The sequence below is a fragment of the Tamandua tetradactyla genome (genome assembly GCF_023851605.1).
Source record: "Tamandua tetradactyla isolate mTamTet1 chromosome 4 unlocalized genomic scaffold, mTamTet1.pri SUPER_4_unloc_1, whole genome shotgun sequence".
Lineage (NCBI taxonomy): Eukaryota > Metazoa > Chordata > Mammalia > Pilosa > Myrmecophagidae > Tamandua > Tamandua tetradactyla.
In genome coordinates this window covers 295074-317546 of record NW_027518240.1, presented here as the reverse complement: position 1 = coordinate 317546, position 22473 = coordinate 295074, and the positions used below count along the sequence as shown (strand labels likewise).

The following is a 22473-nucleotide window of genomic DNA, read 5'->3' as shown; positions in this document are numbered from 1 at the left end:
TGCAGGGATTTATACCAATAGCTTAAACCACTTGAATGTCAATAGTAAGAATGTGATTTAGCTGTAATTTTTTCTTTTGGACTATGAAATTTCCACTATGTAGGCCTTTGAAGGAGGTGTGCAGTTTAATTTACTATTTTCTTATGTATATCTCTTCTAGGAACCCACAAAACATGTTCTTACCTTGGGACTTTTCTATTTGTTCATTGCCCTGCCTGGAATGTTCTTTCCTGACATGTGGCCTCACCATTTGGGTCTAGTTCAGATGTCACCTGTTAACTGTTCTGTCCACTGTAGCATGTGCCCCACCTCTACCCCAGTCACTCTGTCACATCTCCTTGACACAGCCATTCTATGTCTTCTTTACCTGAAATGTCATATTCGTCCTTCAGGAACTTTTCAGCTACCTGTTAACGTCAGTAAAATTCTTTTCTGCTTGAGTTAACCTGAGTTGGTTTCTGTTGCTTGCAGATAAGAAGCCTGACTGATACAGAAATTGATATCAGAAGTGGTTGTAGACAAACGCACACTCGGGGAAACGGTGGAAATTTAGGATTGGTTATTTGGCCTAGGAGATGGCTTATTTTTGCCTCTTTATGTGGTTTTAATGAACACTTACAATGCTTGTCATTTACTGTTTTCAGCACCTTTACATAAATCACAACAGCACCATGAGGTAGACATTATAATTAGGTCTGTTTTACAGATAAGGAAATAGGCACAGAAAGAAATTAAATAACTTGGCCAAGTATGCAAAATTAGAAAGTAGATTTCAGTTAGTATTAAAAGCGGGAAAAATTCTGTTACTATTCAGGAATTGGAATCTGGTGAACTGTGACATCTGAAATTGAAGAGCTGATAAATCTGTTACCTCTGGTGACTCTGAGTATGGTATACATGCAAGGTAAACTTTAGGGTTATGTTACCACTGCAGCAGAGAGAATGAAGGAAATCAAGGTCTGCTGGAATGGGTGGCCTCTAAGTTCCCAGGCTGCTATGACAAATACCACCCAATAGGTTGGCTTAACAACAGGAATTTATTTTCATGGTTTCCAAGGCCGGAGGGCTTGTTTCTTCCTGGGGTCAGTAGCAGTCTGGTGGGCTGGCAATCCTTGTGGTTTCTTTGATTTCCTGGCCCATGGTGATGTCCTCTCCTTTCTCTTTCTGGTTCCCACTGACCATTGACTTCTAGCTCCTCCCCATGGTTTTCTCTTCATAAAGTCCCCAGTAATAGGGTTAAGAGCCGTTCAGATTCAGTTAAACACCTTACCTTAAACTAGCATCTTCAAAAGGTCCTTTTACAATGGGTTCACACTCACAGGAATGAGATTAAATTCAGAATACGGTTTTTTTCCCCTTGGGGTACATAATTCAACCTACCACAAGTGGACAATTTAAAGAAAGAATGACAAGATGTAAATTTTTATTTTTCATCTGAAGGCTGGAACTAAAACCTACAGACATTCTGATTGAACATACATTTTTATGTCTAATAGCCTTAAGGTTGAGACAGCTCTAAAATAAGCTTTTTAATCCAGCATGATCTGAATTCTTTTTCTTGCCTGGTTTCTTATTTGAGAGGTAAGCCTGTTCATCAAGAAAGATTTATATCAGCTATCCAGCCTAATGTTCAGAGAGTCCCTTCAAGAAAAGGTGTTGTAGCAATCCTAGACAAAGATGTAGCCTTTTTGAAATGTTCGGTTGGGTGGGACTTTATAATGAGACATGTGTACTATAAAGTATGTGTTATATAGTCCGTTTTAATCTGTTATATTATTATTATTTTGGGGGGGTGCATGGTCCAGGAATTGAACGCGGTTCCCCATGGAAAACGCACATTCTACCACTGAATCACCCATGCACCCTTTAGTTTATTATTGAAGACTCATAAAGGTAGTCTGTATAAGTTGGATGGCTCATAAAATAATCATACTTAATATTGAAAGTTAGGAAATCTTTAAAAAGGAAAACATTTTGGAGAATATACCACCCTTCCCAATTTGGGTGGAAAGAGTGGAAGGAATAGTATTTTTAGAAGTGCTCTCTGTCCTCTCCTCTGCTTTCTGAGTACAGACCGCGTTGGTTATACGCCTGCTCTTCCTAGAACCTTCTAATGAGTATGTAGGATCAGTCAGAAATAAAATTTAATCCTGCCTCCCCAAAAGTTACATCTTAAAGCAGAGGTAGAAAGCCCTTGGTCCAAATCCAGACATGTGATCTCTTTTTTGTATGACCTGAACTAGGAATGGTTTTTACATATCAAAGGGCTGTTTGTAAAAAGGGGGCGGAAGGTAATGGGGGGACAGTATGTGACAGAAACGCTATGTGGCTTCAGAGTCTAAAATATTTACCATTTAGAGTTTTGCAGAAAAAGTTTGCCAACCCCATTGTTATACCAGCAGCTAGAAGGAAAAACCTAAAATTGTGGAACTGTAACCCATACCAAACTCTGAAATCTGCTCTATAACTAATTGTTGTGGTGCCTTTGAAATTAATTGCTTTTTTTGTATATGTGTCATTCTTCATAATAAAAAATAAAAAAAAACTGTAACCCATACCAAACTCTGAAATCTGCTCTATAACTAATTGTGGTGGTGTACTTTGAAATTCATTGCTTTTTTTGTATATGTGTCATTCTTCACAGTAAAAAATAAATAAAAAATAATTTAAAAAATGCCCACAATAGTACTATCACACCATCTTCTAAGTATTAGTCCATTGTCTATTTTCACTATTTGGACTAAAGCCCCTAAAGCCCCATAGCTTAATAAAGTGTTAAACACAAAGTAAATGCTCAATACATATGAACTAAATTGAAGGAATTTAGGTTACTCATGCTCCCAATTCCCATTTAGAATGACTTCTGTGCCGGAGCTGCGAAATAGATACGGGAAGCATATAAGCAAGTATTTCTGTTTAGGGTTTTCATTACATAGCTCTCTTTTTTCTTTGTAGACTTTACTGGCATTTCACTATGTCTGATAGCAATCCCCTAGTTGCTTATAAATGTTTACCTATCTTTCTCCTGTGTTTTCCTCTTAATATAATAGTAGTGACAGCTTCATGAATCAGCAAACATTGCCTTGTAACAAATCATCCCAACAAACCGTGGCTTAAAACAACCATTGCTTATTTTTTATGAGTCAGAAAGTCAGTTGGCAGTCAGTTGAATTAATCTGGGCTTAGCTGGGAGTGGCTCTGTTCCGTGTATTTCTCATCCCCTTCCCGGGATCAGCCTGATCCTTCTCATGGTGATGGCAGAAGTTTAAGACAGCAAATTGAAACACACAAAAGCCTCTTGAAGACTAAGATGAACTTGCAAACCGTGGTTTCCAACTCATTCTGTTGGTCAAAGCAAACTACAAGACTGAACCCAGAGAGTGGGGAAGTATGCCTCACCCTCATTGGGAGGGCACTGGAAGGTTACGTGGCAAAGGTTATAGAAGACAGGATGTACTCTGCAACCCCATCATTGGAAATTGGGTTATAAGTCAAGTATTTTAATTCATGCTGCTATTATGGACATCTAAAATCTGGAGAGCAAAGAGGCATTCCACAGAAGTCATTCTAAATGGTTATCAGGAACATGAGTAACCTAAATTCCTTAATTTAGTTCATATGTATTGAGTATTTACTTTGTGTTTAACACTTTATTAAGCTATGGGATTTTAGGAGCTTTAGTCCAAATAGTGAAAATAGACTGTGGACTAATACTTAGAAGATGGTGTGATAGTACTATTGTGGGCATTTTTAAATTATTTTTTATTTATTTTTTACTGTGAAGAATGACACAAATACAAAAAAAGCAATGAATTTCAAAGTACACCACAACAATTAGTTATAGAGCAAATTTCAGAGTTTGATATGGGTTACAGTTCCACAATTTTAGGTTTTCCCTTCTGGCTGGTCCAAGACACTAGAGACTAAAAGAAATATCAATATAATGATTCAGGAATCATACTCTTTTGTTAAACCCTACCTTCTCTCTTCTAGCTCCACCTTCTCCTTTGATCCTTTTTTAAAATATTATTTAATTTTTTAATTGATATATATTCACATACCATGTAATCATCTAAAGTGTACAATCAGTGGTTCACAGTATCGTCATATAGCTGTGCATTTATCACAATCGACTTTTCTTTTTTGTGAAAAATAACATATATAAAGAAAAGCAGTCAATTTCAAAGCACATTGCAGCAATTAGTTGTAGAACAGATTTCAGAGTTTGGTATGGGTTGCAATTCCACAATTTTAGGTTTTTACTTTTAGCAGCTCTAAGATCCTGGAGACACAAAGAAGTATTAATATAGTGGTTCAGCAATCATACTCACTTGTTAAACCCTGCCTTCTTTGTATAACTCCACCATCACCTTTGATCTTTCTCCCACTCTTTGGGGGTATTTGGGATATGTCCATTCTAACCTTTTCATGTTGGAAGGGGCTGTCGGTAATATGGGATGCAGCTGGTTGGTGTTGCGGAGAGGCTGGTTCCTCTGCGTTTCAGGACTTCTCTGGTCTGGGGACCATTGTGGACGTTTTTAAAACTGTATATAAATGTAGCAACAGAAGAGAAGGGTAATCAACTTTGCCTCATGAAAAGACATTGAAACCTCTGTTGAGATACTCAGATTAAATCTTGAAAGTTGAGCAAGTCAACATTGTGTGCATTATAAGTTCAGGATAGGGAAGTAGTATTTGTGGCAGATGTTATAGCAATTTGTTAACCATTAGAAATTGAGTATAATTAAAGTCTTATTTGCCCAGATACTAGAAAAGTCACCAAGAGCTAATGAATAACTTTGTATTTACCTCCTTCTTAAATTATTTATTGCAGTAATAATCAAACTTGGTTATACATCAGAATATCTTAGAGGGCTATTAAAACACAGATTGCTAGACCCTACCCCAGAGTTTCTGATATAGTAGGTTTGAAATGGACCAGAGTATTTACATTTCTAACAAGTTCCTAGCTGATGCTGATGGTGCCAGTCCAAGAACCATTGAGTCATGTAGCCTTCCTGTGTGTCTGGCACTCTGAAATATAGTGAGTATATTAAAATGAAAAGAAGTCCCCCTGCCCTCAAATTGCTTATGATAGGGTTGTGGGGACAGACAAGTAAATACACAATGCGAAGGATACAGTGATATGTGGAAGTAAAGGTTGTTATGAGAATACATCGAAGGGTGTCTAACTTAGAATGAGGCCAGAGACTGCAAGTGTAGAGGATTCTCTATCAGGGATTTAATCCTGAGTCAAGTTAAAAAAAATACTGCAAAAATTCAGAAAGTAGGAACAAATAGAAAAATAAGCTGAAATCAGGCTTTACGTAACACTGGTAGATGGAGTCTTCGGTGTTGTCATTAAGAAATTTTTGATCAAATTTTTTAAAACAAGCTTTTGCTTATAGAGATAGGACAGTGTACATCTGATTAGTTACATTGCAGATATAAAATATTCCCTTCCTTTGCTAGTTTTTTTCTACTCATCTTCAGCTGTTTCTAAGATGGCAATTAGAGAAAAATGTTTATCATATGTGATTTTATTTTTTTGCAAAAACTGCTAGAAATTTCATATATGTCAGAATGCAGGCAAGACTGGACAAGAGTCAGAAGAGTCAGATCTGGTGAGAGAAGCACTGGGTTAGGCGTGTACCGAGCACGCCCGTGAGCAGGACCAGCTGTTTCACTGCACCTGTGGGCTAGGTGGAGACTCTGAGACAGAGGAGGAGGAGGGGGAGGCTGTGGACCTGGGCAGGGGTGGACATACTCTCCCTTGAGAGTGAGGAGCTAGGGCAAGAGTTGATTAGGAGTATATTTGAAGTTGGTTTGTGACCTGGATGAGTCTTTTTGCCCAGCAAATGGAAGAATGAATATGATGAGTGCTGCACTATTTTAGAGAAAACTCAGAATTGCACTCATGAAGTTGTGTGTTGGTGACCTGTTAATGAGGCCTCCTGGCCTACGTGGTGACCTCAGCGTAACAGGTGGACACCTTAAAGGATTAAGGACTGTTGGCCGCAGCTATGACCCTAAGGAATGTTAAAGTAAAACGAGAGAGAGACTGGGATCAGGGGATCCGGAGACATCAGTCTTCAGACAAGTTTATTTTCAGCCAAGTACAAAATTATATACTAGCAAGAAAGGTGATCAAGGTTGTTTGCATGCAAAAGCTAAACAATGCAAAAACAAGTTCAAGGAGGTAAATACTTTTAACGCTAGGATGTTGATTTCCCTTAAGCAAGTCTCTTCCACACCTCATTGTGCTTTATCTGCATAACTCAGCTTCTACTGAAGTTCCAGATCCTGAAAGCTCAAGTCTGCATTTCCTCACAGACTTGTGTTTTCAAGCTTTAGGTTAAACAATAACCTTTTTAACTCCTACAAAGGACCTGACTTCTAGGGCTCCTAGTCCATCCAGTTCTATTTTTGTAATGAAAAGAACATGTCTATATCAATGTAGAATGTTTCATTCTAAATAGCTATATTCCCTCCAACAAAGAGAGCAGAAATCAAGTAGAAATTGTAAGTAGAATGCTCACACTTTAAAAATATGTAGTGCAGTGTGTTTTCACCAAAGATGAGTTGTTAATGGAAATTATTCATAATATTTTTAATTGTCTTGTCTATAATGTACTTAATTAACAATGAAATCTTGTAATCTTTTTCTTAGAAACATCTGTGGATGGATACACTGAACCACACATCCAACCTACTAAATCAAGTAGCAGACAAAACATCCCTCGGTATAGAAACTCCATTGCATCAGCCACAGACGAACAGCCTCACATTGGAAATTACCGCTTACAGAAAACAATAGGGAAGGGAAATTTTGCCAAAGTGAAATTGGCAAGACATGTTCTAACTGGTAGAGAGGTAAGTTTTCATGATGCCTTTTACTGTTTCCTTAGATCTCTCCAGAGCCTTGTTAAAAAGCTTTCTTATATGTTGGAGAATCAGTGACAGTTGCAGGATGTTAAACACTGGCATATGTGCAAGTGGTACATATCTCATGGCATAAAAGCTGACCTCTTAACGTCTAGGAAAGAATCATCCTTCTATATTAGGATCTCTTAGAAATTAGTTGTGCTGCATAAGAGCCTTCCTTAGGCTTCTACCTTTCATGTGGTTTCTGAAGAACATTTCTGATTACCATTGCTAATGAACCCTAGCAACAGGGCTAGGAGAAGTTCTTAATAATTATTGCTCAAGATAAATTAGGTGTAAATATGCAGAGTCATCTACTAGTTTATATTTGTTTAGAGACCATGCTGATCAAATGTTGTTATAGAGGTGTTTTTCTTAGCTAATAAGAGAATTTGACTTCTAAAATCCCATGTTTTAAATTATGTGCATTTATATAATAAAATTTTTTATTTGCGTATATGTGTGTTATGTATACATCTCTGTGCTGGGGTCAAAGGCTTTATTTAAATAGATGTTTAACATTCTAAATTATGTAATGCTTACTGGATCTACGACATTTTTCAAACCTCAATAATAAAATGTTTTTAAAATAAGTCTTCTCTTTGCTGTATACCAAATATTGCCATATCCCTCCCTTTTCATTCTGACCCTGGAGTGTTCAGATACCGGCTACACTAGGCAGAAACTGAAGAAGACATTGAAATCTGTTTTGTCGGTCTGCTGTAAGTGAGCTTGGGTGGCTGATCTCTCTACTCATGGAACCATTTTATTCATATAATGATTACCTTACTGCAAGTTTATAAGCCACACCCCCCCCCGTTAATTGTTGCTTGTCAGATTTATAACTAAAATATTGAGATTCAAGGTGATTTTTGCTTAAAAATGAGAAATTTGGAAGAAATTACAAAGGCTTAGTATTATTGATTTAGGATCAAATAGGTTAAAGATTTTGGTCAGTAGAGTATATTTCAAGGCTGCCAGATTAGCAAATTTACCATCCAATTGTTTGAATACCAAATATGTCTAAATTATATCTAGTTGGAATGAAACAACAAATATTTTCTTCGTGTGTTTTAATTCCCTAAAATATATATTCTTAAATATAGTTTGATTCTCTTTTTTTTAGGTTGCTGTCAAAATAATAGACAAAAGTCAGCTCAATCCTACCAGTCTACAAAAGGTATTTAACTGTTTTAATAGTAATAAATAGTTAGAATATGAGTTTATTATTAATATATGATATTCTGTAATCTCAGTTATCCTAGTTTTCCTATTGGGTACAGTACTACATTTCACCAATCATATAAAGAAAATAAATATAAAACATAATTTTATCAAGTAGTTGTTTGAAAAATATCTACTACTCAAATGCATGCACCATGTGAAAGAAATTTGTCACTTACAATTGAGTAGAATAAAATTTTGTTTTTTTATTAATTAAAAAAAAATTAACTAACACAACATTTAGAAATCATTCCATTCTACATATGCAATCAGTAATTCTTAATATCATCACATAGATGTATGATCATCATTTCTTAGTACATTTGCATCGATTCAGAAAAAGAAATAGCAAGACAACAGAAAAAGAAATAAAATGATAATATAGAGAAAAAAATTTAAAAAAATACAAAAAATATATATAAAAAACAAACAAACAAACAAAACTATAGCTCAGATGCAGCTTCATTCAGTGTTTTAACATAATTACATTACAATTAGGTAATACAGTTTCTTAAAAAGGTCGCACAAATTTACCATATGACCCACTCCTTAGTATCTGCCCAAAATAAATGAAAATATATATCCTCATTTACATGAACTTACATGAACATTCATAGGGAACATTACTGAAAATAACCAAAAAGCACAAACTCAAATGCAACAAACTAGTGAAGAAATATACAAAACATGGTATATCCACACAGTGTAACACTGTTCAGTAAGAAAAGGAACAAAGTACTGATACATGCTATGACAGGGATGAACCTCAAAAAGATTAAGCCAAATTAAACAAGGCAGCCACAAAAGATCGCATATTTTATGATTCCATTTACACGAAATGCCCAGAAAAGACGCATCTATAAAAAAAAAGTATGGGACTAGTAGTGGAAATATAGAGGAATTGCAAATGGGCACAAGGGATCTTTGGGATAATGGAAATGTTCCAAAATAAAGAAACTTTTAAAAACCTAGGCAATGGATACACCCTAGAATGTATTAAGCACATAATCAAAAAGTACAGGCAAAGTCTCTTGAGAGATGGGAGAAAAAATATGGAACTATTTAAACTTTACCACCGGGGAAACCCCTGATACCGTGTCAAACGTTAGAGACACCCAAATCAACAGGCCAAGCCCTTGATCTTGAGGTTTACTCTTGTGAAGCTTCTGTATGTAGCAGAGAAGCTTAGCCTACCTCTAGCTATGCCAAAGAGTTACTTCTGGAGGACCTCTGTTGTTGCTCAGATGTAGACTCTCTCTCTCTAGGCCCAACTCTGCAAGTGAAATTATTGCCCTCACTGCTACATGGGACGTTGACATCCCCGCTACATGCAAGGAAAGTCTCCCTGGCAGCATGGCAGACGACTTCCAGTTATTAGTCTGGCCCTGACACTGTGGGATCAACAATGTCATTCTCAACTAAAGGGGGAAAAGAAGTGTAACTAATAAAGTATCAGTGGCTGAGAGAGTACTAATAGAGTCGAGAGGCTACTCTGAAGGACGCTCTTTGCCAAGCGTCAGTTAGACATTGCTTTCTATCATAACTTGCTAAAACCATTCCAGGCAATCCTAAAGAATACCTAAGGCAATATATAAGATTCTACGAAGGTTCCATGCACTAGGGTAACTCCAGAAACCTACAACTTCCAGATGGGTCCCTGGACCAGGTAAGTCTTGAGACCTAGAAGGCCCAGCCTCTCCAGCGCATCAGCTAGTTCCATCTCCTGACCCCTTATTATTGACAGACCCTTCCAACATGAAAAAGTTAGAACAGCCATAGTCCAAATACCCATAAAGAGTGGGACTGAAGGATCAAATGTGATGGTGACTATACAGAGAAGGCAGGGTTTAACAAATGAATATGATTGCTGAATCATTATACTGATATCTCTTTTAGTCTCCAGTATCTTAGAGCAACTAGAAGTAAAAACTTAAAATTGTGGAACTGTAACCCATAACCAAATTTTGAAATCTGTTCTACAACTAATTGTTGTGCTGTGAGATGAAATTTTTTGCTTCTTTTGTATATATGTTATTTTTTACAAAAGAAGAAAAAAATCGATTGTGATGATAAAAAAATATTTATGCCTTCTAGCCTCCTATGTTCTGGAGCAGCTAGAAGGAAAACTCTGAGATGATTGTATGATAGTTCATGACAAATGCTGGGATCTGTCCTGTAACTAATTGTTCAAGAGTGCTTTGAAAACTTGCTTGTTTCTTTCTTAGCTTTGTATATATGTTACATTATACAACAAAAAGTTTTTTTAAAGAAATTAATTTTCAAGTCCACAAAATACTCCTCCATTCTAAGAGAAAGAGAGACATGATTTTATCCACTTAGGAAAACTGCTTATTCTTTGGGTATCAGGTTAGTAGGTGGCATTTCTATTAGTAAAGGTGAGAAGCCTGTCAAATAGACTTCTTTAAAGACTCATCATGAATGGCAAATCTTGCAAGGGTGCCTACAGATAGGACAGGACTCTTCTCAAGGTGCAGTTTTCAACAGACTCTAAACACATAAACTAGTGGCTGGCTGAACCCCCACAGCATTCCATGACACAGAATAGGCTTCTCAAACTATCTGTAGTGAAGCACAAGTTTTTTTAACCCCAACCGTCCCAGATTGATACTTTTAAAAATTCTACTGAAATATCATGAAAAATGTAACAAACAAAAAATATCATGATGATTCATACTGTTGTTTCTAAATGCTTTCTCACAATTTCTGAATTTATCAGTTGCAGACCATTAATAGTTTCCCTCAATTTATGGCTCACACTTTGACTAGCACTGATTTAAGCATGGTAAAGATAACTAAAGCAGGGATTATTCAGTCTTAAAACTCATCCACTCATTTAATAAATATTTAGTAAGCAGTCCTGTGCTAGATAAATACTTCAGGAGTGATCCTGTGAAACGTCTGATTTTCAGTACCATTTCTGCAAGACTATGCCGTTACTTGAAGGGTCATGTTTCTGCAGGCAGCTTGCTAAATGGAGTTATCTTTAATTAACCATGTATGTTTTACTTCAGTGGCCCCCAACTGGCCTCCTTTATCCAAACAGACAATTCTCAGCAAAAGGCCAATTTTCCTGTATTTCTGGATATATTAGATCATTTTAAACTCCTGACTTCATTTTATATGTAGTGTGTAAGTTTACAAAATTAAAGACACATTACAAATTTCCATTCAAATTTGACATTGGCAGTTTTCATTAGTTTGCAGACTACTCCAAATCATGAAGTTCAAAGATTAGTACTGCAGTCCAGTGACGGATTTGGTTCCTGAGTTTCTGTCACCACCATTCAGATGTTTTTGAGAAATTCCAACTAAACAGCTTTCATGTTCAATTTTCCTTTGTAACATCAGTTGGATATCCTCATCTTCACTTTCCATGGCAAGGGCTACTGGACCGACAGGTGCTACACTGGCACACCACCCGCCCCCACAAGTGAGGCAGCTTAATATTTCAGGGTATGCAATTTTAGGTGACATACTGATGACTGATGATACACAGGTGTTCACTGTGTAACTGTCCAATTCACTTGAACTACCCCTCAAGCCCTGTGCGGCAGAGAAGTCAGGATTTGGAGTTTAAAAACCCCAGATTTCAATGGTGCAGTTTTGTGACCCCAATCACCTGTTTAACTCCAGCTTCACTTTCCTCATTTTGTAAAATGAAAATAGTAATATTCTCACCGGGTACCTGCAAGGGCAAATAAAATCATGTGAAGGTGCAAAACAACTGTAGTTGTTACACATTGTAAAAAGGTTCAGAGCCTGGTTGTTTTCAGGGATATCTGAAATCACAGGCACTTCAAATTCAGTAGGATTGGGTAAAGAACATTCACACATTTAAATTATCTTCAGGGTCAGATTAAAAAAAAAAAATTGTGGGGACCGGATAAAAATTTAGAAAGTCTAAGGACCAGTACTGTATTCTTTCTAGAAGACAATAAGAAAAAAAGGATTTTACTCACATGGTTTCATACTCGGTAAAACCTCAAAACAATAACTTGCTTTAACCCAAGAAGTAGTTCGCAAACAACAGCATTTTGGTAGGCCGTGTTTATTCTCAGTAAAATGCATAGGGGAAGCAAGATATTATATACACGCGTCTAGACTTCCAGCTTTAAAACCGAGATCGGACCTGGGCTGCCTGAGGGAGCCGGTCCTCACAGGCACCCGCGAGTACACGGTGCACTCGGGGCAGGCGCAGGCCCCAGGAGGAGTGGTGGCTGTGGCACGTGCCATCCTGCTCAAACCCTGTCCTCCGGCTCACACACTGCCCTCTCCTGCTCACACCCTGCCCTCAGGCTCACACCCTCCTCTCTCTGGCTCACACCCTGCCTTCTCCTGCTCAAACCCTGCCCTCTGGCTCACACCCTGCACGGGCTCCACCCAAAGCCACTGGGCGCAGGGGGTGGGGCCGGGCCCATAGCCTTGCGTAGGGCAGTCCCAGAAACGGCAGCGGAATCAGGTGGGTCGTGAAAGCGGCTCACGGGGAGCACGACTGGAGGGCCCTCCTCTTGGCAGGAGACTCATCTTCGGCCTCGCCGCTTCCTGAGGGCACCAATCCCCTCAACAGCCTCGCCCACACACGCGCGCACACACACGCACTGGTCCGCGAACGTGGACGGAGCACACAGCTACTCCGCACAGCCTGCGGGAAAGCGAGAGGCGGCGCCCCGAGGGGCGGAGGAGAGCAGCCCGGCGGCACGACCACGGACCCACGAGGCTGGGAAGCGCGAAGGGGTGGCCTGTGGGCCAACGCGAGCAGAAGGCAAGGCCGCCTGCTGAGGGGACGCGGCGGCGACGCCCGGGCGGCCCCGCAGTGTCTGGAGCGGCTCCTCCCGGGCCGGGGGGCGCGCGGCCGGCGGCCTGCAGGGCCCCACCCCGAGAAGCCCGGGCTGCCGCTCGGTGGCGAGGCCCCGTGAGAGAGGGCGGACCCGAGCCGCTGTGGCCGCGCCCGCGGGTGGTCACTCACATCTGATACTCGTCTATCGCCTCCACCAGCTGGCCCCAAGAGTCGAAGTAGCGCCTCTCCTAAAACTGGCGCCCCAGCGCTGCAGCAGAGTCCTGGTGACTTCCGACATGGCCGGTCCCCAGCCTGTGCCCTCCCGCCCCTTCCCCAGCAGGGCCGGGCTCTGGGGCGCCATCCTCCCCGGGTTTGGCCCTGACACTAACAGGACCATGAGGATCCGCTACGGTCCCAACCGCCACCCAGTGAGGAGCCGCCCAAGCCTATTTGCAGCCGCAGCCGAACTTGGCGGCTCCAAAGCGGTCGACCCGCGCAAAGCCCGCCCCCGAGGACCCGCCCCGGGTTTGGTTGAGGCCGCCCCAGTCCTCCGCGGTAGCCATTGCTGTCGGGGTATTGACCTCGGCCCAGTGGGAGGCCCGGCCAATTCCTTTTCTCTCTGAGCATACCGCGGCAAAAGAGGTAAGTCCCTGGAGGGGAAGGAAGGAAAGGCTGAGGAATGGAGTATTCTCAGGGGGCTGCTACACAGCGGACACCCTCCGCCCCTAAGCAGCAGCTTCCGCCTCGGTACCTGTCATGGCTGCCCGAGTCACGTGACCCTGCAGGGCTCTGGCCGGCTTTCCGGCAGTTTTTTTCCGACTCCCTCTTTTTCTTACTTGGGGGCTTGCACATTTCCTTTCTTGCCTGAGGAGACTGCTGTGCAAACTCGGAGGAATCCGTCTGTATGTCGTGAGGAAGGGCGCCACCCAGTAAGACCCCACCCCGGCCGTTTCCCCAGAGGCCCAAACAACAGGATCTTCCCCTTTTACGGGAGTCACCGTAGACCAGTGCCCCCTCCACCTTCCCATAGGGGTCCAACAGTCTCCTGGTGCGTTGAATCAAAGGAAAGAAGGAAGATCCATAGTGACCCGATTCAGCGGTATTCACGGCTCAATTTGCCGAAGGCTCTTGCCCAGGCAATGCCGCCAGCATTGGGAGGTGTGTAAGCTAACTGGGCACGTTTCCGGCTGTTTGCCCGCGTTCCCGGGTTGATAGTATCGGCATTCCACAGACAGGGCTGTTCGGAGCGCGGGCGCGGGGCTGGGCCGCCGCCCCCGACGGCACCCGCGGGAAGCGCGACCGGAAGTGGGTAGGAAGTGGGCGCTCGCGGCGCTGGCGGCCTGGCCCCAGGTAGATAGGAGCGGGGTCCCGTGTCCGGAATCGTTTCCCTCCGTGGACAGCTCACCCGCCGAGTTCCTGAACGCTGAGGTGAAAAGATGAGACGGGAGAGCACCCCTCTCGCTCCTGAAGTGATGACAGACCAAACCTCAGGCGGTTGCCGCCGGGCGCCGGGAGGCCGCCCTTCCCGGAGGAACTTGACCTTCACGGCGTCAGGTGCGCGCGGACCCGTCTCCAGGCGGCGTGAGGCAGGTGCGCGTGGACCCGTGTAGGTGCCGAGGCTGTAAAGGAGCGCTCCGTGGAGGACGTTCAGGTGATACTTTAAAAAGGTGTAAGCATTCAATTTTCAGTAGGTGCTTGGGGCGTTTTCTGATTAAATATCGGATGCGCCTCCGAGCCGTTTTTGTCACATTACGTAAATTTAAGAGAAGTGCTTAAAGTAGTTATTTCGTATTTTTCTAATAATAACAAAAGTCAGTTGACAACCTCGTATGATGCATTCAAATTAAGTGCACCTTATCAGAATTTCATCTTCATTGCTTCCTAACAAAGAATCTGATTCCCATATTTAAGTCTTAGGCGAGGTCTTCGTGTGTTATGTGCGTTATCTACCCAGGGACTTTTAGGCAAGGAACAAATTGCGTTTCTCAAACCTCAGAGGTGTGGGGTTTAATTTTCTTTTTAGTTGACATTTCAATTTAGTTATTTTTTAAATGTTTTCGGTTTTAGAATAGAAATAATTGAAGTAAACGTGTTACTTTTTATTATGCAAACATTGATGCTTATAAGCTATTTTATGGAAAATACGTTGATTATAGAACAGACGCTATAATTCTATTGCCGGCAGCAATATAATGTAAGAAATGTAATAAATATAAAACCCGTTTGTTTGTAAGTAGCCTTCCTAAATGAGGGTCATCCTGTGAACCTTTTTGGAAATTACGTTCATCTGGTCCTGTGCCCTTCTATTTGCATCTGTCCAACCCAAGTCTAATACTTTGCTACTCAAAAGTGGGGTCAGGAGAACAGCTGCATGAGCCTCTTGTGGGAGCTTGTTAGAAAGGCAGATTCTTCAACCCCGCACCAGACTGTTGAATTAGAATCTTCATTTTAACAAAATTCCCTCCACCCCATCCCCCCACCCAGGTGTTTTCTTAGGCACACTGAAGTTTGAAAATCACTGCTCTATTTGTACTTAATGGGGCAAATTTCCAAATACTGTTCTTTTTATGGGTCTGATCTAAACTACCATGAATAGGCAGTCAATTAGTATAAGATTTACTTATAGCATTAAATTATTTATATATATATTTCTTTCATATGTAAGATATATACCCACATATATACTACAGTAAACTTTTCTTTTAAAAATATTTAATATACTATTTACCGGTTTATTAAGTGTTACTGTCTTTATTTTATATTTACTTTTTTCTGTAGACAACATCTATGGAAAATTATCCATTGGCTTCATATTAAAAACCACAGCTCCTGTCTCTTTTAACTACAATTTGGTTGCTGGTCCTGCTGTTCCAAGAGTGTGCAAGTAAGTTTTAATCAATCTGAACAAATATTGATTGAACCATCCTTGGATACAAGGAACTTTTGAGGGGACCCATGTTCAGTACAGAAATATATAATGCAGACTCCTTATAAACTCGTAAATGACATATAAAGTATTAGCTCATAGATTCTTTTTTTTTTAACTGAGAAATCTTCACATACATACATTTTATACATGTTGTACAGTTAGTGGTTCACAATGTCATCACATACTTGTATATTCATTACCATGATCATTTTTCAGAACATTTGCATCACTCCAGAAAAAGAAATAAAAAGAAAAAATTCATACATACTATACATCTTACTTTTCCTCATAGATTCTTTTAACTTTTTTAGCCAACCAGGCCACGGTCCTTATTTTTAGATACGTAAACTGAGTCCCAGAGAGTCTCAAACAATCACAGAAAAAGAGTTCAACAGTATATTATAACAGTACAAAAGATGACATGAAGTAGTACATTCTACTGTACCTTGACCAGATAATAAACTCATTGAGTTCAGATCAGGCAGAGATCCCTGTGACCATATTAGGAAAGGGACATGACCATGTTTTAAAACTTCAATTTCTGTGTGAGACTAAAGAGAGAGATGTTTATTGGCTGCAAAATTTTTATTTTGTATAGTGCATTTCCTAATTTAACTTGTATGATCAATTTAGTTGAACACGATAAGTACATGAAATCTTAAATAGGGCATGAGATTTTGTTGGTTTGTCCAGGTTAGTGTGATGCCCCTATAAATCCCAGAGTAGTTTGGGCAGTAAATAAGTATTTGCAAAGTCCCCTTGGGGGAACAGGGGGAAAGGAGGAAATATCCATCTTCCCAATTTGAGAGTTTCTGATGTTCTCACGATTGGTTGGCACAAACAATTCATAGGCTGAGCCCTATGAAACTTACTCCTACAAAGGATAGGCTAAGCCTACTTAAAATTAGGCCTAAGACATGCAACTAGGTGAATGAACCTTAACAGCTGTATGTTGAATGAAGTATCAAGAAGAAAAAGACAAATATGCCTCAAACATATGGACTAACTATAATTTAAAAATTCAGTGAACTAAAGTGAGAGCATGGGTTATCAGATTGGGGCCTGTTGTAATGGGTCCTAGATTGTAAGCTCTTAAAGCAGTCACATATGTTCAGGAGATGTAACTGTTAATTCTAAATTCTGAGATACTGAACTGTTTGTATTTGACATGGTCTTTCCCAGAAACTTTGAGTATTTATGTGACACCTGAGACTCAGTCAAGAGCTCTGAAGCTATGAAAGTCAGTAGTACCCCCATACAGGAACTATTTAAAAAGTTGAAAAAGCGATCATACATTGAGTAGAGATAGGAATGAAGCTGATCTGGATAGAACTAAGTTATACCAGAAGTCTGGGTAAAGGATGATATCATCCATATTTTAAAACTTCAACTTCTGTGTGAGACTAAAGGGAGAGATGTTTATTTGGTACAAAATTTATATTTTGGGTGGCATTACCTAATTTGATTTGTGTGGTCAGTTTAGTTGAACACCATAATTACATGGAATCTTGCATATGGCGTGAGATTTTGTTGGTTTGTCCAGGTTAGTGTGATACCCCGATAAATCCCAGAGTGATTTGGGCAGTGAATAAAGAAGTATTTGCAAAGTCCCCTTGGAGGAAGGGGGACTAAGGGGGAAATAATCCACTTCCTTAATTGAAGAATTTCTGATATTCTATCAAGCAGTGGGGGCAGTCAATAGGCCGAGCCCTCATTCTTGGGGTTTGCCTCTATGAAATGCCTACCCTGCTAAGCCTACTTAAAATTAAGCCTAAGAGTCACCCCCAGAGATCCTCTATTGTTGTTCAGATGGGGCCTCCCTCTATAAGCCAATATGGCAAGTAAACTCACTGCCCTCCCCCTCTAAGTGGGACATGACTCCTAGGAGTGTAAATCTCCCTGGCAAGGTGAGACAGAAATCCTGGGATGAGGTGGGACCCAGCATCAAGGGACTGAGAAAACCTTGACCAAAAGAGGAAAGAGAAATGAGGAAAAATAAAGCACCAGTGGCTGAGAGATTTCAAACAGTCGAGAGGTCATACTGGATGCTATTCTTATGCGTTATATAGTTATCTCTTTTTAGTTTATGGTGTATTGGAGTGGCTTGAGGGAAGTAGCTGAGACTGTAGAGTTGTGTTCCAGTAGCCTTGTTTCTTGAAGATGATTGTATGATACAGCTTTTACAATGTGACTGTTTAGCTTGTGAAAACTTTGTGTCTGATGCTACTTTTATCTAGGATATGGACAGCTGAGTAAAAGATATGGATAAAAAATTAATAGATAATGGGGGGACAAAGGTTAAATTGGTAGATAGAAACACTAGTGGTCAATGAGAGGGAGGGGTAAGATGTATGGTATGTAAGAGTTTTTTCTTTTTCCTTCTTATTTCTTTTTCTGGAGTGATGCAGATGTTCTAAAAAACGATCGTGGTGATGAACACAACTATGTGATGATATCATGAGCCACTGTACACCATGTATAGAATGTATGTGTGTGAAGATTTCTCAATAAAAAAAAAATCAGCAGTTCTTGGAAAAAAAAAAATTAGGCCTAAGAGTCTCCCCCCGAGACCCACTGGTTGCGCAGATGTGGCCTCTTTCACTAAGCCAATTCAACAGGTGAAGTCACTGCCCTCCTTCTATGTCGGACATGACTCCTAGGGCTGTAAATCTCCCTGGCAATGTGGGACATAAGTCCCGGGATGAACCAGGACCCTGCATCAAGGGATTAAGAAAGCCTTCTTGACCAAAAGGGGGAAGAGAGAAATGAGACAAAATAAAGTGTCATTTAGTTTGAGTGATTTCAAATGGAGTTGAGAGGTTATCTTGCAGGCTATTCTTATGCATTATAAAGTTATCTCTTTTTATTTTATGGTGTATTGGAGTGGCTGGAGGGAAGTAGCTGAAACTGTAGAGTTGTGTTCCAGTAGTCTTGATTCTTGAAGACGATTGATTGTATAAAATAACGTTTACAGTGTGACTGTGCGATTGTGAAACCTTGTGACTGATGCTCCTTTTATCTGGGGTATGGACAGATGATATGGATAAAAAAATGAATAATAAGGGAAACAAGGGTAAAGTAAATTGGGTAGATGGTAATACTAGTGGTCAATGAGAGGGAGGTATAAGGATGGTATGATTTTTTTCTTTATTAATTTCTTTTCTGGAGTGATGCAAATGTTCTAAAAAATGATCATGATGATGAAAACACAATCATGTGATGATATTGTGAACCATTGCTTGTACACCATGTATAGAATGTATGTGTGTGAAAATTTCTCAATAAAAATGTTTAAGAAGAGAAAATAAAAGGACGTGAGCTGAAGTTTAAATAAATTGTATGGCTTAGCTCTTGGGGTGGCAAGCTATGGCCCACATATTTGACCCACTGCTTGTTTTTGTGGAAGTTTTATTGTAACACAGTCACCCATTCATTTACATATTGCCTGTGGCTGCCTCTGGCTGTTTTCCACAACAACAACACAGTTGAATAGGCTCAAAAGAGATCTTTTGGTGGGAAAAGCTTAAAATATTTATACTATTTGCCCTTTTATAGAATTTTTTTTAAGTGTGCTAATCCCTGATTTAGATAGTTATATGGGAAAAGAGGAAGTCATTTCTGTCAGGAAAACCTTTGTTACAGGGCTTGTAAGTAGAATAGATAATTAGAGAAAAAGAAATAGCTACAAGCGATATTTCAAAGGAGTAGTCAACCAGCCTGATGGAGTGATTTGCTCTGGGAGTTTGTCAAGGATTCAGTTTATTTAAGATATGGAACCTGGATGATCAATAAATTAATGGTACCGGTAAAAGGAAAGCAGGAGAGGTGTTGCCTTTTGTGGAAAGAAATGATTGGTGCAAAGTCTTGCTAATCTAGATCAGGGATTGGCAAACTTTTTGTGTAAAGGGCTAGATAGTAGATATTTCAGGCCTTGTGGGCTACATATAGTTTCTGTTGCGTATTTTCCTTATTTTTATAACGCTTAAAAATGTAAAAAAACATTCTTAATTCTATACAAAATCAGCTGTGGGCCAGACAAAAGCAAGCTAGACTCCTAAAAGCAGATGAGTTGTTTATCTGTGGCATTGGGCAAATCCCTTAATTTCTTTGGACCTAATTATTCATTAGGTCCAATTCTAATCAGATTGTTCTATAAAATGAACAATCTGATTAGATATTTCTAAGGTACATTTTTCGCAAATTGTATAATATTAAGATGAACATAACTTTATACAAGTTGGGCTGCAGGTATTGTTTGAGCATCTATGTGGAAATACCAGATTATTTGAGTCTAGGCCTTCAGGATTCAAATTTGCTTGTAGTCCTGGAATCAGTCTTTCTCAGCTTCTGGTTAAATGTGTCAAACAATGACTAATTCATAAGGTAGCACATGCCATTTTCAGTCAGCTGTATGTAATTATTGGTATGTATGTTCCTTGAAGAAGCCTTTGAGTTAATGCCAATGTGTAAGTACTACATCTAAACCATTCAAGATAAAGTCAGTTGAGTACGTATTTTGCCTTAGACACCTAATAGGGTCTGAGTGTACAGTCCTTTCTCTCTTGGTGCTTACAATTTAAATTTATTATTTCTTTTACACATTGGGTTTATTTTATTTATTTATTTATTTTTGCATGGGCCGGCACCGGGAATCAAACCCAGGTCTCTAGCATGGCAGGTAAGAACTCTGCCACTGAGCCACCGTGGCCCACTCCATACACCATTTTATTTATACCCATTTGAGGTGCCTTCAGTCATTGTAAATGTAATATGATTTCTGGAGAGCCTTACTAAGCTAATTGTCTTCAGGAATTGGATATGAAACTGAAACAGGAGGACTTAGTTCAAAGCTGAAGATGTAGATCTGGGAATGGACGTAGTTGAAATTGTCAGAAGAGATGAGATCTTAAGAGAGAAAACCAGAAAGTCAAAGACTAAACTTTTTGGAATTTGGGAATAAGAAGGGGGCATAGAAAATATAGAAGAAATTTTTAGAGGTAAGAGGAGGACCTTGAAAGTTTAATATTATTGGAATCAAGGGAGAAAAGAATTTCAAAAAGAAAAAGGTTACTCTGTACCATTTACTGCTGCAGAGAAGTAAAGGAAAATGGAGATGAGGAAGTACTTATAAACATGCTTTTACACTTTCTTGATAATGCAGTTTCATATTTCCTAAAATAAAGTTTTCTACTTAATAAAATATATTTTGCTATTTTATATGTAATTTCACATTTCAAAAATATTAAGGAGGGTAGTGCAACGGTGGCTCAGTGGCAGAATTCTCGCCTGCCGTGTTGGAGACCTGGGTTTGACTCCCAGAGCCTGCCCATGCCAGAAAATATATATATATTACGGAGATGCTAAAATCATACACAATCATATTAAGTTTGCACCTTTCAAAGCCTTTCATTGTGAACTAGTCAGTTTAACTTACTCATTTTCATTTCCCTCAACTTGTAAATGCATGCATTTGTTAAATTTTTTTATTAAAAAGTTGCTGTAGATTTTTATTGCATAATGGTATCCATAATTTTCCCCTATAATTGAACTGAGTTTTAGAACAACTTTTAAAACAGTTTTTAGAAGTGTCCTTTATCTTTAGTGTTAGTCATAATTAAAGAATAGATATGCGGGAGGAAGTGTTATGTTTTAAATCTCTTACATTGAAACCTTTAAGCTGCTTTTGTACAGTTCCTCCTAATATAGGTTACTTAACTTTAATGTTTTTTTCTCACATAAGTGATTTGAGAACATCCAGGGCATCATTGTTTTAGCTGTTCACTGATTTGAGCTGTAATCCAGAAATAATGACGAATGCAGCAGATTCATATTTTTTAATTTTACTAGGTTAGTTATTTTGTATAAACTTTTGAGGTTTTTTTTTTAAACAACTATGCAAAAGTTCACATTTAATTCTTAGACTTTCCAAATTTGAACAGTTTAGTCGTCCAGGCTGTATACTTTGAGATGCTTTAGTTTCAGAAATTTGAGAGCACGGGGTTGATATGTGGTCTTTTTAACATTTTCAGAATTAAATGTGCACGTATTATGTTAGCTCAGGACAAGTTATGGAATAGAGAGGGTGGGCAAGGGGTTAAGAGTTTCATATAGGTATCTGCAAAAGTCATGATCTGAAAATTTTTCTAAACAGAACACTTCAGGTTTCTTCTAAAATTCAAATGTTTTGTACCTTTTTTTTTCTTTTGGGTTCATAAATTCATTGGGTAAATCTACCCAAGAAAGCAAATTATGATATATTCAAAATTTTAAGTGGGCTGATACGTTACTAGGACAGATTCCAAGGTGAGCAATGTGAAGGAAGTACTAAATGGAAGCTGGTTTTTGTGACTTTATACCCAGTAGCTAACTCATAGCCTCTGTATTTGAAGAGACAAAAATAAGGGTCTGATCACATTTTTAAAAATATCTTTATCGACAAGTGTTCACACATATACAGTCCTTATGTAGTATATAATCAGTGGCTCACAATATCATCATATAGTTTTGCATTCATCAGAGTGAAATGAGACGAAATAAAGTGTCAATGACTGAGGGACTCCAAACAGAGTCAAGAGGTTATCCTGGAGGTTATTCTTAC

General features: G+C 39.4%; 1 protein-coding gene across 1 annotated transcript in view; it reads left to right on the top strand.

The window, feature by feature from the left end:
• Positions 1-6657: 6657 nt before the first annotated feature.
• LOC143672715 (serine/threonine-protein kinase MARK1-like) overlaps positions 6658-22473 on the top strand; it is a gene marked incomplete at its 5' end in the record, with an annotated part of 30954 nt that continues 15138 nt past the window's right edge. The window contains 2 exons of the mRNA XM_077147265.1: positions 6658-6873; positions 8051-8104. Of these exons, the coding sequence (XP_077003380.1) occupies positions 6658-6873; positions 8051-8104 (270 nt within the window). The remainder of the gene's footprint in view (positions 6874-8050; positions 8105-22473) is intronic.